Source organism: Papaver somniferum, chromosome 3 (genome assembly GCF_003573695.1).
Source record: "Papaver somniferum cultivar HN1 chromosome 3, ASM357369v1, whole genome shotgun sequence".
Classification (NCBI taxonomy): domain Eukaryota; kingdom Viridiplantae; phylum Streptophyta; class Magnoliopsida; order Ranunculales; family Papaveraceae; genus Papaver; species Papaver somniferum.
This window is the reverse complement of record NC_039360.1, coordinates 3,821,589-3,837,364: the sequence shown is the minus strand read 5'-3', so window position 1 is coordinate 3,837,364 and position 15,776 is coordinate 3,821,589. Positions and strand designations below refer to the sequence as shown.

The 15,776-nt window shown below is 36.9% G+C and overlaps 1 protein-coding gene and 1 pseudogene across 1 annotated transcript; one reads left to right on the top strand and one right to left on the bottom strand.

Moving 5' to 3' along the window:
• Positions 1–8,812: 8,812 nt before the first annotated feature.
• On the bottom strand, positions 8,813–10,485 carry LOC113360867 (annotated as a pseudogene).
• Positions 10,486–10,791: 306 nt separating this feature from the next.
• On the top strand, positions 10,792–12,620 carry LOC113355174 (uncharacterized vacuolar membrane protein YML018C-like). The gene is made up of 3 exons (XM_026597964.1): positions 10,792–11,433; positions 11,516–11,936; positions 12,059–12,620. Exons 1-3 carry the CDS (start codon positions 10,978–10,980, stop codon positions 12,325–12,327), a joined length of 1,146 nt encoding a protein of 381 aa, XP_026453749.1. The 5' UTR covers positions 10,792–10,977; the 3' UTR covers positions 12,328–12,620.
• Positions 12,621–15,776: the final 3,156 nt, after the last annotated feature.

Here is a 15,776-nt window from a genome sequence, read left to right as displayed (position 1 = left end):
TCTGCCTAAGATTTGGCCATGCGTGGTCTGTAAATCTTTGATCTAAAACATGTTAAGATATGGTCTAGATATGATATATCTTGACATTATTGTGTTTGTTATTTCCATATATATTCTTTCTGCATATATCCTAGATATTGTTAGGTGTATCTTTTATTTGCCTTATCTAGTTGTGTAAACATGTATAAATCAGGCTTTTGCCTATCAATGAAGACACAGAGAATTATTCTCACAACTACATTAGAATCTCTATGCTCATGTTTATCATGGCATCAGAGCTAGGAAAGATCTGAGAGCCAGTTTCCGCTGCAATACAATCCAGAGAAAATACAACCCAGAGAAAACATAGTAATCATGTCAAGAGAAGATTCTCAACTTATCACTGTCCGTTTTGATGGAACCAATTACAATCACTGGTCATTCCTCATGAGGAGTTTTCTTAAAGGAAAGAGTATGTCGAAGTATGTCGATGGTATAGAAAAGAAACCTACAGCAAGCAGTTCTGTTGAAAAAGAAAAGGATCCAAAAGAAGAATGAGAGATTAACAATCACAAGATTCTCACTTGGATTGGAAACACAGTCATTCCTTCCATAAGCATGCAACTCACAAGTTTTGAGGTAGCCAAAGATGCATGGGATTTTCTTTCGAAAAGGTACACCCAATTCAACTTTGCTCAGAGGTATAAACTCGAACAAGATATTAGATCTATGAAACAATCGCATGATAAGTCTATTTCTGTTTTTCATTCTGAGATGTCTTTAATTTGGAATCAATTAGCACTCATGGAACCAATATGGACCGTAGATTTGGAATTATGGCAGAAGTATAGAGAGGAAACACTTTAGTTCAGTTTCTAATGGCTTTGCGTGATGAGTTTGAGTCTGTTAGGGCATCAGTCCTCCATCGTTCACCTCTCCCCACGGTGGAAGCTGCTTTGTCTGAACTTATTACAGAAGAAACAAGGAAAGGAATCACACCGGAGATATCAGGAGTATTTGTTGTGCCCTCACGATCCAGCCCTAACAATTTTCCAAGAAATTCAAATGCTCAAGTGCAACGTGATATGTCTCAAGTACAGTGTCATAACTGCAAGACCTTTGGACACTTGGCAAGGAACTGCAATCTCCCATCGGCCAATACATCACCTGCTGCCACAATACCTGACACACCCACAACACAGTGTGGGTATTGTAAGGAATTTGGTCACTCATCTAGATTATGCACCTCACCAACCTCAAGAAACATGAGAAGGATCAATGCTAATGGAGGAAACAAATTCAACACACCTACCAGATTTACGGCAGCTCCAGTTTCATCAGCAACAGATCCATATGCAACATCGACAACCTCATCTGCATTAGTTGTACCTGGTGGTGGTTCAGCACCAAACCTTGCTGATATTCAAGAGATGATTAAACAAGCACTCTCAATTGGTAACAACCCTACAGCTGCATCTACCTTCTCTATCTCCTCAGGTATTTATTCAACATAATGGTTTCACGACTCAGGAGCATCAAACCATATGACTTTGAATCAAAAGTTTTTTGAAAGTCTTCATCCTGTCATCACCCCTAAGATTCATACTGTTGATGGATCAACAGTAACAGAAAGTCATATAGGCTTGGTCAACAATTCAAATAACTTCTATGTACCAGATGTGCTTCTTGTTCCAAATATTACAATGAATCTTATTTCAGTTGGTCAACTGTGTGATCAAGGTTATAACACATATTGTTTTCCTTTGGTTGTGCTATATAGGATCTCAAAACCGGGAAGCTAGTAGGGATAGGCCGTAGAGTTGGTTGGTTGTATCTTCTTCAATCTCTTGCTCTCTCAGCGGAATCTAAAATTCATGTCGTAGCTGCTACTCCCACTGCACCTGTATCAATATCTCCCTTCATGTCTTGGCATTCTAGGTTAGGTCATGTTTCTTTTTCTCGTCTTTCATATATGATCAATAAGGGTTTACTAGGAGATACTCGGTCAGATAAAGAACCAAATTGCATCTCTTGTAAACTGGCAAAACAACCAGCTCTTTCTTTTAATCTTAGCACTTCTGTCTCAACTGAACCTTTTGCTCTTATACATTCTGATGTCTGGGGTAAATCTCCAATTATGTCAAAGGGAGGTGCTTTGTATTATGTGAGTTTTATTGATGATTATTCGCGTTATACATGGGTATATCTATTCAGCTCTAGAGCATATTTTCTTAAGTTATATGTTGATTTCTCAACCATGATAAAAACTCAGTTTGGTAAAGTGATCAAAGTTTTTCGTGCTGATCAAGGAGGGGAATATATTTCCAATCCATTCAAAGAATTTCTAAAAACCCAAGGCACCATTCTTCAACTGTCATGTACTGAAACTCCAGAACAAAATGGAGTTTCAGAACGTAAACACCGTCATATTATAGAGACAGCTAGAACTCTGTTAATTTCTGGCTCAGTTCCTTCAAATTTCTGGGGAAAATCAGTCCTTACTGCAGTCTACACCATCAATAGAGTCCCAACAACTGTCATAGGAGGAATGTCACCTTATGAGCGTCTCTATGGTAAGAAACCAAACTATTCTGAGCTTCGAGTCTTTGGTTCAACTTGTTTTGTACTCCTTCCAGAACGTGAACGTCATAAACTTGGTCAAAAGAATGTCTTGTGTGTCTTCCTTGGTTATGGTATTGAACAAAAAGGGTATCGTTGTTATGATCCAGTTAATAGAAAGCTTCGTGTCTCTCGTCATGGCACATTCTGGGAGAAAGTTCCATTCTGGTCACTTCCAAGCAGCAAATCATCATATTTTGAGTCTTTCACTTATTCTGATCCATTTCCTAGTGAATCCAATCCTAGCACTTTTTCTATATCTACTCCTGAAAGTCCATCTCCTCTAGTTGTTGATCCACCAAATACGGATGACCAAGACCACTCTACGACTCAACCTAACATTGCAACTCAGGAACGAGATCCTGATTCTGAAGAAAATTCTTTGCCACCTCGCAATCGAAGACCACCATCTAAGTATGCAGACTATCACTGGTCCTTGTCTTCTATTTTGTTATTTTATGAACCAAAAACATACAGAGAAGCTGCAACCATTCCAGAATGGCAAGATTCAATGGATGATGAATTGGAAGCACATGCAGAGGCAGGAACATGGGAAATGGTGGACCTTCCTCCTGGAAAATCAGTTGTTGGAAGAAGATGGGTCTATAAAGTTAAGACCAAGTCAGATGGTGAGTTTGAACGATGTAAATCATGAGTTGTTGCAAAAGGTTATACACAAGAGTATGGTGTTGACTATGAAGAAACATTTGCACCAGTGGCCAGAATGGTTACAGTTCGTACATTAATTGATGTTGCTGCAACACGATAATGGGGGCTTCATCAAATGGACGTGAAAAACGTGTTTCTTCATGGTGAGTTACAAGAAGAGGTTTACATGCAACCTCCTCCTGGTTTGCCTCATGAACCTAATCAAGTATGTAAGCTTCGACGGGCATTATATGGACTCAAACAAGCACCTCGTGCTTGGTTTGAGAAGTTTAGCAATGCAATTCTCCAGTATGGATTTACACAAAGCTTATGTGATTCAGCTATGTTTGTCAGATCGTCAGAAAAATAAATTGTCATTCTTCTCTTGTATGTTGACGACATGGTTATTGCCGGTAGTGATCTACAAGTTATTACTGAACTCAAATCATATCTCAGTGATTGTTTTAAGATGAAAGATCTTGGATCTTTAAGTTACTTTCTTGGAATTGAAGTTGGCATGTCACCCACTGGTTATTTCATATCACAAGTCAAATATGCATTTGAGATTCTACAGTGTGCATGGCTATCTGACAATAAGGTAACTGACACACCTCTTGAATTGAATGTAATATACAGTCCAACAGATGGGACTCTATTGTCTAATCCAACACTGTATCGTCAACTAGTAGGGAGTCTAAATTACTTGACCATTACGAGACCAGACATAAGTCATGCAGTTCACATAGTCAGTCAGTTTATGTATGCTCCAAGTTCTACTCATTATGCAGCTGTTCTCAGAATTCTAAGATATATCAAGGGGTCGCTTCATCAAGGTCTTTGTTTCTCATCAAAGTCTGATCTCACTCTTCAAGCTTACTCAGATTCCGATTGGGCTGAGGATATTACAGATAGAAAATCTATTACAGGCTATTGTGTGTTCTTGGGAGACTCGTTGATTTCATGTAGAAGTAAGAAACAAAGTGTAGTTTCTCGTTCAAGTGATGAAGCAGAGTATAGAGCACTTGCTCACACCACATCTGAACTCATTTGGATACGGTGGCTACTTCGTGATATGGGAGTTCTAATTTCTGCTCCTACACCACTGTATTGTGATAAAAAGGCTGCTATTCAAATTACACACAATGATGTCTTTCATGAGCGTACAAAACATATAGAGATAAATTGTCATTTTACTCGTCATCATTTCAAGAAAGGTACAATCACTCTTCTGCATGTTAAATCAGAATATCAAGTGGCTGATCTTTTACCAAGACTCACTCTGCAGCTCGTCTTCGATTCTTAATTTCCAGACTCAAGATGTGTACTCCACCACCTTGAGTCTGGTGTGGGGGGGTGGGGGGGGGGTGTTAAGATATGGTCAAGATATGATATATCTTGACATTATTGTGTTTTTTATTTGGTTGTAACTGCATATATATTCTTTTTGTATATATCCTAGATATTGTTAGGTGTATCTTTTATTTGCCTTATCTAGTTGTGTAAACATGACAGACAAGGGAAAGAAACTATCATCCACAGTGCACCCCAGATCACTATTTTGATTACTTAATTGCAAATTGGAAAAATGAGCTCTTTAAAAAAAAGAGTTTTCGTAGTAGAATAATAGAGAAAAGCAAAGAAATAGAGAGTTTCTTATTGATCAACAACCAGGTTACATGAATACAATAACATATATATATACATGGAAATGCAAACCCTACGTATCTAGTTGGGCAACACATCTATGGGTCGTGGGCCCTACAACACCCCCCCTTGTTGGGTCCAATAGAACTTCATATGCAGTGTTTCACATTTAGTGCTTCGAATGTAGTTCTTCAAATGTTGTCCCCTTCTTGATGACTTGTGCCGAAATCCATTTCCTCAAAAAAAACTTTGACAAGGAAAAACCCAGTGAGATAAAATCTTGGTACAACTATTCACATGTAGTACTTCACATGTTGCCTGGTACTTTACATATAGTTCATCACATGCAATCGATCTTCAAATATCGACGAGTCTAAGTTAATTGTCTCGTTAGAACTTCATCATGAAAACCCAAAGGGACCAAACCTGAACTAAAGACAAAGAGTACAATTTTAAGAAAACTTAGAACATAGTTGGATGCATATATGTTGCCTCATTAAAACCTTGAAAAGGAAAACCCAGTGGGACAAAACCTTGACAAAAGGAAAAGAGTACAACGTGACGTATGGAAGTAAAGGTGATCCATTGCAGATGATCACTTTGCTCTGTTTAAGTTGACTAGTTATTTCACAACTCTTAATGCAGAAAATCCTCGTGGGAAAGATAATAGCCTTAGCTGGGAAGTACATTCCCGGTGTTTGTTGTTGTCTCATTAAAACCCTTGACGAGTAACAAAACCCTGTGGGAAAAAGAAACCTCGGTGAAGGAAAATAGTTCAACACACCATTAGATGCTCCCCCTGATGTCAGACAATTTTCATTAGTCTAATGCAATCAAAAGGAGTTTATCACACTTTACTTTGGTGACTTGAATGTTTATAAGACCATGTTGTTGATTCTGGAAGTTACGTTTCTTAACAGACTATCACGTTTCGTTTCTTTGATTCAAATATTTTCAGTAATATCAACGCGATCTTTATGTCTTCAAAGTTCAACATATTTGATATTTTTAGTGTTGTCTCGCTAAAAACCTTGTCTAGTAACAAAACCCTTTGGGAAAAACAATTATCGATCGAAGGGAAAAAGAGTACAAAACAACTTCAATTTCGAAGTAAAATATATCGACATCATATCCTTGGATCCTCCCCCTGATGTCGGCATCTCCCTCTGATTACTTTCAGAGTTGTTCCAGATAGTTCCTTTAGTCATGTACTTTTCGAAACTGAATATCGGTAATAACTTAGAAAATAGTCTACCATATCTCCCCCTGATTACTTTCCTTGGAGAAGAGATTATTGTTCCTTCATAATCAAAAACCTTTGGATTGCAGTTCCTTTAGCATTCCTTTTTATGTCTTTGCAGGGATAAAACAAACTCATGTCAATGATCACTTTTAAGTACATGATTACATTCACTGTACCATTCCAATGACGTTGCGTTGGCACTAAGCTATATCTAGTTAACAAGTTCCCTGAGGATGTTAAATTTAATCGAGTAGATTATTATACTAAGTACAACAATGCGTCTATTGTACTTAGATATGCGAATTTCATCCCCGACACATCTTCGTCATCTTCCTTTAGACGAAGTGGTCACTTACTTACATTTGAACCTCGACTAATCATATGAGTGCTATCAGGATGCATGTCTTTATTAAATTTCCTGGAAGATTTAGACATATGCAAACTAGTGGAATAATATACCACAATCTCAGTATTCGGTCGAGCTTTCCCCAGATTTTTCATCCCAAATTTGGATTTCAAATAGCTTTAAAGGTATCTTATTACATCAAAAGTACCCATCATGTCTGTACCATAGACATAGATAGCTACAATTCCAAATCAGGAACTTTCTTGTGAATACGCAAGGAAAAATAACTTACTTGTCTATCCCCTCCAAATCAAATAGCCATTTAGAAGGGTATACCACATCCGCATGATTGCTTATATCTATAAGTGATCGTTCTATCGAACTGTAAACGCACTCTGTGGTTTAGAGTCACTTGATTTGGGTAACAAAGGCTATCAAGTACTTTTTTAAATCTTCTATCTGTTGATTCTTTCAGAGATACGTAACAACCACATACATATGCTGCATTTCAAGTCCTTTTGAAATTACCAAGCTAACTAAGTAGCGGAACACTATAAAGTTCATTACAAGAGAACAATTCCAGGGCTTTGTGAGAAACCTCGATCCATAAGACGAGTCTTTATACTTTAAGACTGCTTTCTTCTAATTATGCTTTGTGACAAATTAATCATGTATGTCCAATAGGCTTACACTTGGTTGGTTAGCACTACCACACCAAATACCTGTATATTTGTCAAAGAACCAAGTTCTATCTGGATTGTATAGGACAAATATGCTCTTTGTTGGAATTAAGCAACAAGGAGCTTGTTCGATCTTATCTTACTCTCTTTCCTTAAGCAAGTGTATACAAAATTAATCATCAATATGCTCGCGTGATATTTCCATTGACTCGTGCGCATTCTCATAATCCACTTGGGATGCCATTGTTCTCTGGAATCATTAAACTTCGGAGCGTCTTCCAGTTTGATTCATGGACATATTCAAGGACAATCTTATGAGATGATTTCTGATGATATAAATAAGTTGTGTCTTCCTCACCTACTTGTTTTATAGGTGAGGATTGATCGAACCAAGTGTTCTCTCCAACTTCCTTTGTGGAGCCACGTCCTCAACCACACTTCCACTAAGTGTAGTTGCAACACCTTATTCTATGGTGTATATCCCTTATTGAGGATTTGTAACCTTGCAGATAGGTTTGCAGCCGGTATGTGTGATCTCATCACTTTAGCGACATCAATGTGTATTCTGAAAATCGATTAATCTTTCACTTCACATTTACATTTGTGGAGTACAAGAATCAATATGAGACACAGTGGGAACACACCACGACAATTCCTGTCGTTCCCTTAGAAAATACCTTTTTTTTTATCTCCCCCTAACGACGGGAAGACTGTCTCATTAAAGTGATAACCAGCAAATCCAGCGGTAATATATCTCCCGCCAAAGGTTTTAAAATGCGGACAATTGTTGATATTAAATATCCAACAAAATTACTTAATCATTTTCTTGACCCATCACAGTATGATGTGGACTCGTAATGGCACATATATAGTGCAACCAAAAATGCGTAAGAACACAAATGCCAGGATTAAATTAAATTACCAACTGGTATGCAGAAAAGGTTGACTAATATTTGGTTCTAAAAAGAATTAAGTAAAGATGCGCGTAATATTGCATATCCCCAAAGCAATAAAAGGTAGGTTGGTACGCATAACCTATTCCTTAGACACCATCTGTAACCTTTGATGGTAGCCTCTGCGAGACCATTAGGTATAAGATGATCTATATTGATTCTATTAAACATGCAATATTCATCAAGTCCTTTTGATGTAAATTCTCTAGCATTAACAAGGGTGGTGAGCCTTTGCACTTTGCATTGTGTAATATGTGTTAGGAGTTTTACAAAAATTAAACGCATCATTTGTTGTGAGCAATAACTGATTCAATGCGTCGAATCATCCACCAGAGCCATAAATCACTTTAATGGTCCGCATTCTGCATGGATATATGTTCACTGACAACACTTTATTTCTTTGAAGAATGAGTTATTTACCATTTGCATCTAAGTAAAATAAGATGGTCTCAATCATGTTTTATTAAAGAAAGACTTTGTAAGATGAGTGACGTGCTTTCTTACTCTAAAGCATAATGGGGTGAGGCAGTGCAAATCTAGTAACTTCAGAAATCACTGATAATGATAGATGTCGTAACTTCGCATTTTATTAGTTCATTGTCTTGTACACTCAAATGAAGTGGTGTCTGTGTTAGTACTTTCAAAACGGAACATCGTGTCACAACCAATTTGCCTTATGGTTATGTCAAAGTCTTTATGAATCAATCCCAATCAGTTCATTGTTGGGGTTAATATGGATTCAGTAATTGCCCGTATACCTGTACATTTGTAGCTTTGCTCCAGCTGACTCTTTCTGAAACCCAACTGAGATCAAGTTGTTTACAAGCTTTTAAACCATAAGATCACCAAAAATCTCCACATGAGCAGATCCCATCCTTGAAATGATGGAACCTCTTCGAGTCCCTGAAAATAATCTCTCACTTCTCAATATTTGAAATAAACTTGATTGCGCTATGACAATCTCCACATGTCCTAAGGTTTTTACAAACCTTTATCAATGTTCCAGGTGGAGTAGACATAATACCAAAAGCAATTGCAAGTTTATCACTGTGGTAAGTCAGATTGTGTTCCTTCTGCTCTTCTTCAACATCATGAAGCACGAAATCTGTTTTAGGTACATACCCTGCTTCTTTGATCTTTATTGACAACTTCTCCAGAAAGTCATGGATTTCCTTGATTTTGGGATGTGAATTATCTCCCACTAGAAACAAATGGAGCTTCTGTTTATCGAAATCCAACTTGAACCTGGTTCCTTGACCACACATTGATCCCTCATAGTTTTTCTGATCATTGCCACTTCATTCCACATCCCAGCATCATCATAAATGTTGGCCAAAGTAACGTAGGTTGCAAGATTCAACTGCAACTATCAGCTCAACCAATCACCATCTCTGCTGCATTGTCACCAGCCAACATCCACTCAACAACACCATGACAACCACAAATCTCAGCACAATCTCATACTCATTTGAATCTCAACTCATCTAATTTCTTTATTGTTCGATTTCAAATCAACTCCACGCTTAGTAAACCCTAAATCCCATGAATGGAATCGTACCCAAGCTTTATTTCTTCTCAATTGCTCAAGAACTGGTAATTGCAACAGAAACCCAATAACAAATTATAGGAACTTAATTTGATTGCGGCAAATGATACAGTCTGCAGTTTATTCGAACTAGCTTACTGATAGAGTTATCATGAGCTACGATCTGACTAAAGATAAAACCAGATTGAGACCAATGAATCTGAAGGAAATGAAATTAAAATTAATAATAAGAATAAGAATTAGGGTTTTTGGGGAATGAATCGATCTAATTACCAGGGCTCGATGCATGTAAAAAGAATTTTGTTAAAGACCTGCAATTCCTTCATAAACATTACTCTTCGTCTTCAATTCCGTCTCCAATTATTTTCCTTTGAGATGTAAACAGTGGTGACGATGACAACGATGAAAATGAAGATCTTTGTGTGTCTGTGCTGCGAGAGAAGATCGAAGAACAATGACTTTTTAATTTTGAAGGAAATTTTCGCCTTAAGTTGGTTTGGAAAGGAGAAAAACGAAAACACAATTTCTCAAAATTGTAGGCCTCTGCATAATTCTATCACCGAAAATGAGTGTGCGTCTAAAGATTTCTGGGCATGAGTTTCACTAGTGAAAAAAATCTGAAAAATGGTTTTGTTTGTAGTTTTCACTCTGATCAATTGCCACGGTAATTGACTTGGAACGACAACATGAAACATTGAGAATGGGTTAGAAAAGAAGAATAGACGAGTTAAAGTTGAACTCCTGAAGAACATGGAAGAAACCTACCTAACTCAGTCATAAGCCCATGCACAGGTACGCATCTCATAAACCCAATCTACAAGTTTAGGGAACTCCTGAAGATCAAAAGTAGTGCCCAGAAAACGCTTCTTTTAATTTCCCACTATCCGGGGATGTGGGACTAGCTAGGAACATCACATGTTCTCGTCTCGGATAACATTTTTTCTCTCTCTTTTTTCTGAAACACAATACTTATTATGCCAGTACTATTTATGTTTTCCCATGCAAATCAAGAGTCTTTTAAGGACATCTTACAAAATGCACAGCAGCACATGGATTTAGTTAAAAAAATGCAGATATATGGTCAACACCGTCTTCAGCTCACCTGGTGACATTTTAGTGAACATTTTCTAGCCTGTTGAACTGTAGTTCTTGTTGGAATAACACACGTGATTCACGTGAGTCCGGTCGGGCATTAATATCTGTTAATTAAAATTTAAAACTACAGATATTTGGATGTTATAATGGTTCTCTCAGACCCTTAGTGATGTTTTGTTTCTTCAAGATAGAAAATTTGAGTGGTATTGAAGAAGAAATTAATAATGAGTAGGGAAGCTTCAAGATGGGTTTTAGGTTTGTTTTACTTATTTGCAGTCGCATTAATCTGGGTTGCTTCTAATTTTATTGTACAATCAGTTATATCCGGTGGAGCTTCACCATTTCTAATCACTTACGTATGTAATTCATTGTTTACTTTATGTATTCCTGTTTTTGAAATTTATCGTTATTTTGAGGACTCTCCATTAAAACTACGGTTCTGGGGTTCTAGTAATGAAATCAATAGTGATCATATGCTAAAGGTGAGTGATTCAGTGGGAGTACCTCTTTTGACGAACACAAATGATTTAATGCTCGATGAACAAGATGTGGATAAACAATTGGATGCAAAAGGGCGGTGGAATCGTATAAGAACGGCTAAAGTTAGTTTGTTACTATGCCCATTCTGGTTTCTGGCTTACCTCACTTTTAATCTGTCACTCAAGTATACTACTGTAACGGTATGATTCTTATATCTTATAATTTAGTAGTACTTATGATTGGAATCATGGTGGTAACGAGTGTTTCTCTTTTCTATTGCAGTCGATTACGATCTTAAGCAACACGTCTAGCCTCTTTGCATTTTTGTTGTCTCTGTGTTTCTTAGGGGAGAAATTTACATGGACTAAGCTTATCAGTATTCTGTTGTGCATGGGAGGATCGGTAATTGTTAGTGTTGGTGATATGGAATCAGGGTTAAATGAAACTGCTATTAAGCCTCTCCTTGGAGATATTCTTTCTGTTGTCTCAGCTAGTTTATATGCTAGCTTCATTTGTATTTTTCGTAAACAAATTCCGGTTGATGATGCGGAAAGTGGCCGCGTAAGTATTATACAATTGTATGGATATCTTGGATTGCTAAACACCTTGATTTTTCTACCGGTCGTGGTTTTGCTGCATTTTACAAAGTTGGAGCAGTTGAATAGTCTTAGCTGGAGCCAGACAGGGCTTATTGTCTGTAAAGGTTTGTTCATCTGAACCTAGTAGATTTTATTCATTCCCATTATAGTCTTCTCTTTTGTTTGAATATCTATGTTATTCCTCCGTCGGCTAAACTTTAGCATTACTTTTGATCTTCTGTACTAGGTTTAATCGATAACGTGCTTGGAGATTATTTATGGGCAAAAGCTGTTTTACTAACAACAGCAACGGTGGCAACAGCCGGTCTTACAATTCAAGTGCCTATGGCTGCTGGTATTGACGCAATAAGAGGTCGTGCACCAAATCTGATGGATTACGTTGGAGCTCTAGTAATCATGGCTGGATTTGCTGGTATAAACATCCGTGAATCTGAAAATGAGAATGGTGTTCCAATTGATGAGAGTTACAACTCATTGCCAGTAAGTAAGATATAAGCTAGGACAACTTAGCCACAGTTTCGTGTCTAATTTTGAATCTGAGAATGAAATATATATCTCCACAGTCCTTCAGTGAGTATGTGATATTCTTGTATTCACCGGCGTCATGCTTCATTGCAATCTCTATGGTCTCTATGGTCCTCCAGTGAGTATGTCATACTCTTGTATTCACCGGCCTCATTCCCCGATACATGGGAAAGTACCCGCGGATACTGTATATACATGGGGAAGTATGTCTGCAAGGTTTTCATTGAGAATTAAGCTGTATGAAATGCGGTTTCACTTGTCTACCCACCTTTTATCTATGTTCCAAATTCCAAATTGAAAAGATATTAACCACAAAAGAAAGTCGATTAAACAGGGCCATCAATACGAAAGCACCAGTTAGGTGGGTATGTAAAATGTTACCCTGATTAATAATGCATTTGCTTGTCCCTACTTCTTAATTAGGAGATTCCTGGGTGCAAGATTTTTTCCATGGAAGTGTCAAAATCTTATCCTAATAGCATCTTCAATGGTGTACGGGGCGATATGCATCTAAATAAAAATAAAAATAAAATCAATTTTTATAAATGACCCACATTTTTTTTATAGATATCCTATTTATTTATTTATTATTTTTTTTTTGAACCGGGAGGTTATATTAAAAAGAAAAGGTATGTACAGAAGCTATGAAGGAGACGATAGTCTCACCATCTAGCCGGAAAAAAAATGAAAAATTTGTACAAGCCACAATCTCCAAGTGGACGAATTCTCTATCCCGTACAAGCCACCGTGAAATTTTTATTAGTCTCGATATTGATAGAAGAAATCAGGACCATACTTTGATAGTTTTATCGCGAGTGAAAACGCTTAATTTCCACAACTTACTTGTGGTGACATACATATTGCCATTTATAGAAGACAACTCATTGGACGGTTGTACTCTTTTCTTGGTCATGGTCTTCCCACTTTATGATTGTATTTTTATCCTTTTAGTTAGTTTTATTTTCATTAACATTTTTTTGGAAGGTTGTACTCTTTTCTTGGTCAGGGTCTTCCCGTTTTGGGGTCTCTTTGTCAAGGTTAGTGAGACAACATTTGTAAATTCAACTTCTGTTTTTGTTGATGTCTTTTCATTTATTATCTGGTCAGTTTCTAAATCCTGATTTGTTAGACTTAGAATTTCGACAAACATAGAAAAACTGTAGGATCAGAATCTCACAGCAATAATGTCTCAGCGAAATTATGAACAACACAACACAGCAGTGTCGCAGAACAACTTCAGAAACGAAATAATAAACGACGTCAGCTAAATCATGAGAAAAATGTGATGGTCCTGCGAAAATTAGGGAGTTTGCGAGATTAACATTTGTAAGCTTGCGAGAATGTCACAAGCCATATCCGAAAATAAAGGACAAATTAGATGTCATCCACTATGTAATTCCCTATAAATAGTCGTTCAATTGTAAAGAAAAGAGAGAAATCTTTTCTGAGTGAGAAGCAAGTAAATAGGAGAGAGAAAATCTAGAGCAGTGGTTATTCTTGATTCCTTTATCTTTTCTTGTAAGATTGTTCAAAGATTCATCAATAAAATTAAGATTGTTAATCTAAAATGAGTTGAATGTTAATGAAATCTTGTGAGGGGTGTAGTGTAGGATTTCCTGCAACTACATAATGGCGGTAGAAACAGGGAACCGATTGAAGATTGAAGATTATTCTAGAAAAAATTAAAGATTGATATTGAGATTTGTGAAGATTTGGAGTGAATGGTTAAGAATTTTACATAATCTCTTGCAATTCATTAATATTGAAGAAATGCCTAGAAGAAGAAATACATCAGAACAACCAACTACTGTTAGAAGAAGCAGGAGACTTGCTGGAAGGGAAAGAAGTGAAATGGGAGAATCTACTAGAATGAGAAATAATGGAGAAAATCAAATTCAACCACCAATTCAACAAACACTAGTACAAGGAAGGAATACAGATTATGATAGGGTGAGTATACACACTTGGAAATCATATTCAGCAGAAGAAGTAGATGAAGAACAACAAACCAGAAACAATAGACAGATAGAGAGAAATCAAGAAGCAGGTGAAGGAATAATTCATGGAGATGAGGAAATTGGAGCGTTAGAAATGTTGAGACGAAGAATAAATGAAGAAAGAAGAGCTGAGGCAGAAGAACTTGCAAATCTAACAAGGCAAAATCACGAATTGAGGATGGAAAATATGAGATTACAGAGTAGAAGATCAAGAAGTATTGCAAAATCATATTCAAGATCGACTAGAAGAGAGATGAGGTGAAACTCACCCACAATTAATGTAGTTGCAGGAAATCCTACACTACACCCCTCGTATGATTTTATTATTAATCAGCTCATTTTAGGTTAAAACTCTTTATTTGATTGAACAAATCTTTGAATATTCTTACAAGAAAAGATAAAGAAATCAAGAATGATCTCTGTTCTAGACTTTCTCTCTCCTATTTACTTGTTTCTTACTCAAAAAAGATCTCTCTCCTTTCTTTACAACTCGAACGACTATTTATAAGAAAATACATAGTGGATGACAGCTAATTTGTCCTTTATTTTCGGATATGATCTGCGATATTCTCGCAACCTTACAATTGTTAATTTCGCAAACTCTCTAATCTTCGCAGGACTATCACATCTTTCTCGTGATTTTAGATGACGTCATTTATTCTATCATTTCTGAAACTGTTCTGCGACGCTATTATGCTGTGTCATTGATAATTTTGTTGAAACATTATCATTGCGAGATTCTGATCCTACATCTTGCCTCTTCTCATATCTTCTCTGCAAAGTAGAGAATGATATGAGAAATGCCGCAGCTGCTCATCTTTTCATATTCTGCATTTATCACACGTATTCTTTCGTCCATTTGTTTCTTGACACGTCTTCTGTAACCGCAACTTTTCAACCGCTAACGTCTCTTCGTCTTAATGGTGTTTATTTCTTCGAGTAAAGAAAATCTCCTTTATATATTCATCTTACTCTTCTTTCTATTTTTCTTTTTACTTTCTCTTCTATTTTTATTCTCTCGTCTCTGCAATTCTGTTATTCTTCTGCAAGTTCTGCTGATGTAACTTTTTCTTCCTTCAATCCTTTTACTTTGCATACATTCCCATACTCTATATTCAAACATGGCTCCAAGTGGTCATAGATATGAGAAGAATTTACAAGATGTCCAAAAAGATCTTGCTGATAAAGGTTTCACACTCTCCACCATTCCTGGTGAGATGCCAAATCAATTCTTTCTGTCAAGATTTTCTCTGATCAATATTGTGATGATCAATCAATCATAATTTCTCTAGGTCAGATTCTCGCAGGTCTCCCCATCCCTCTTTATAATCCAGATCTTCTTTTATTTTATGAAATTCTTGCTCATTCGGGATTTTCGCGAGCCATCTTCCAACTGAGTGGGGACTGCATCCGTCTGATGCT

Coding starts and splice junctions, on each gene's coding strand:
- LOC113355174 (XM_026597964.1), top strand. CDS start 10,978: ATGAGTAGGGAAGCTTCAAGATGGGTTTTAGGTTTGTTTTACTTATTT. Junction 11,434..11,515: donor TCAAGTATACTACTGTAACG/GTATGATTCTTA, acceptor TTTCTATTGCAG/TCGATTACGATCTTAAGCAA. Junction 11,937..12,058: donor AGGGCTTATTGTCTGTAAAG/GTTTGTTCATCT, acceptor CTTCTGTACTAG/GTTTAATCGATAACGTGCTT.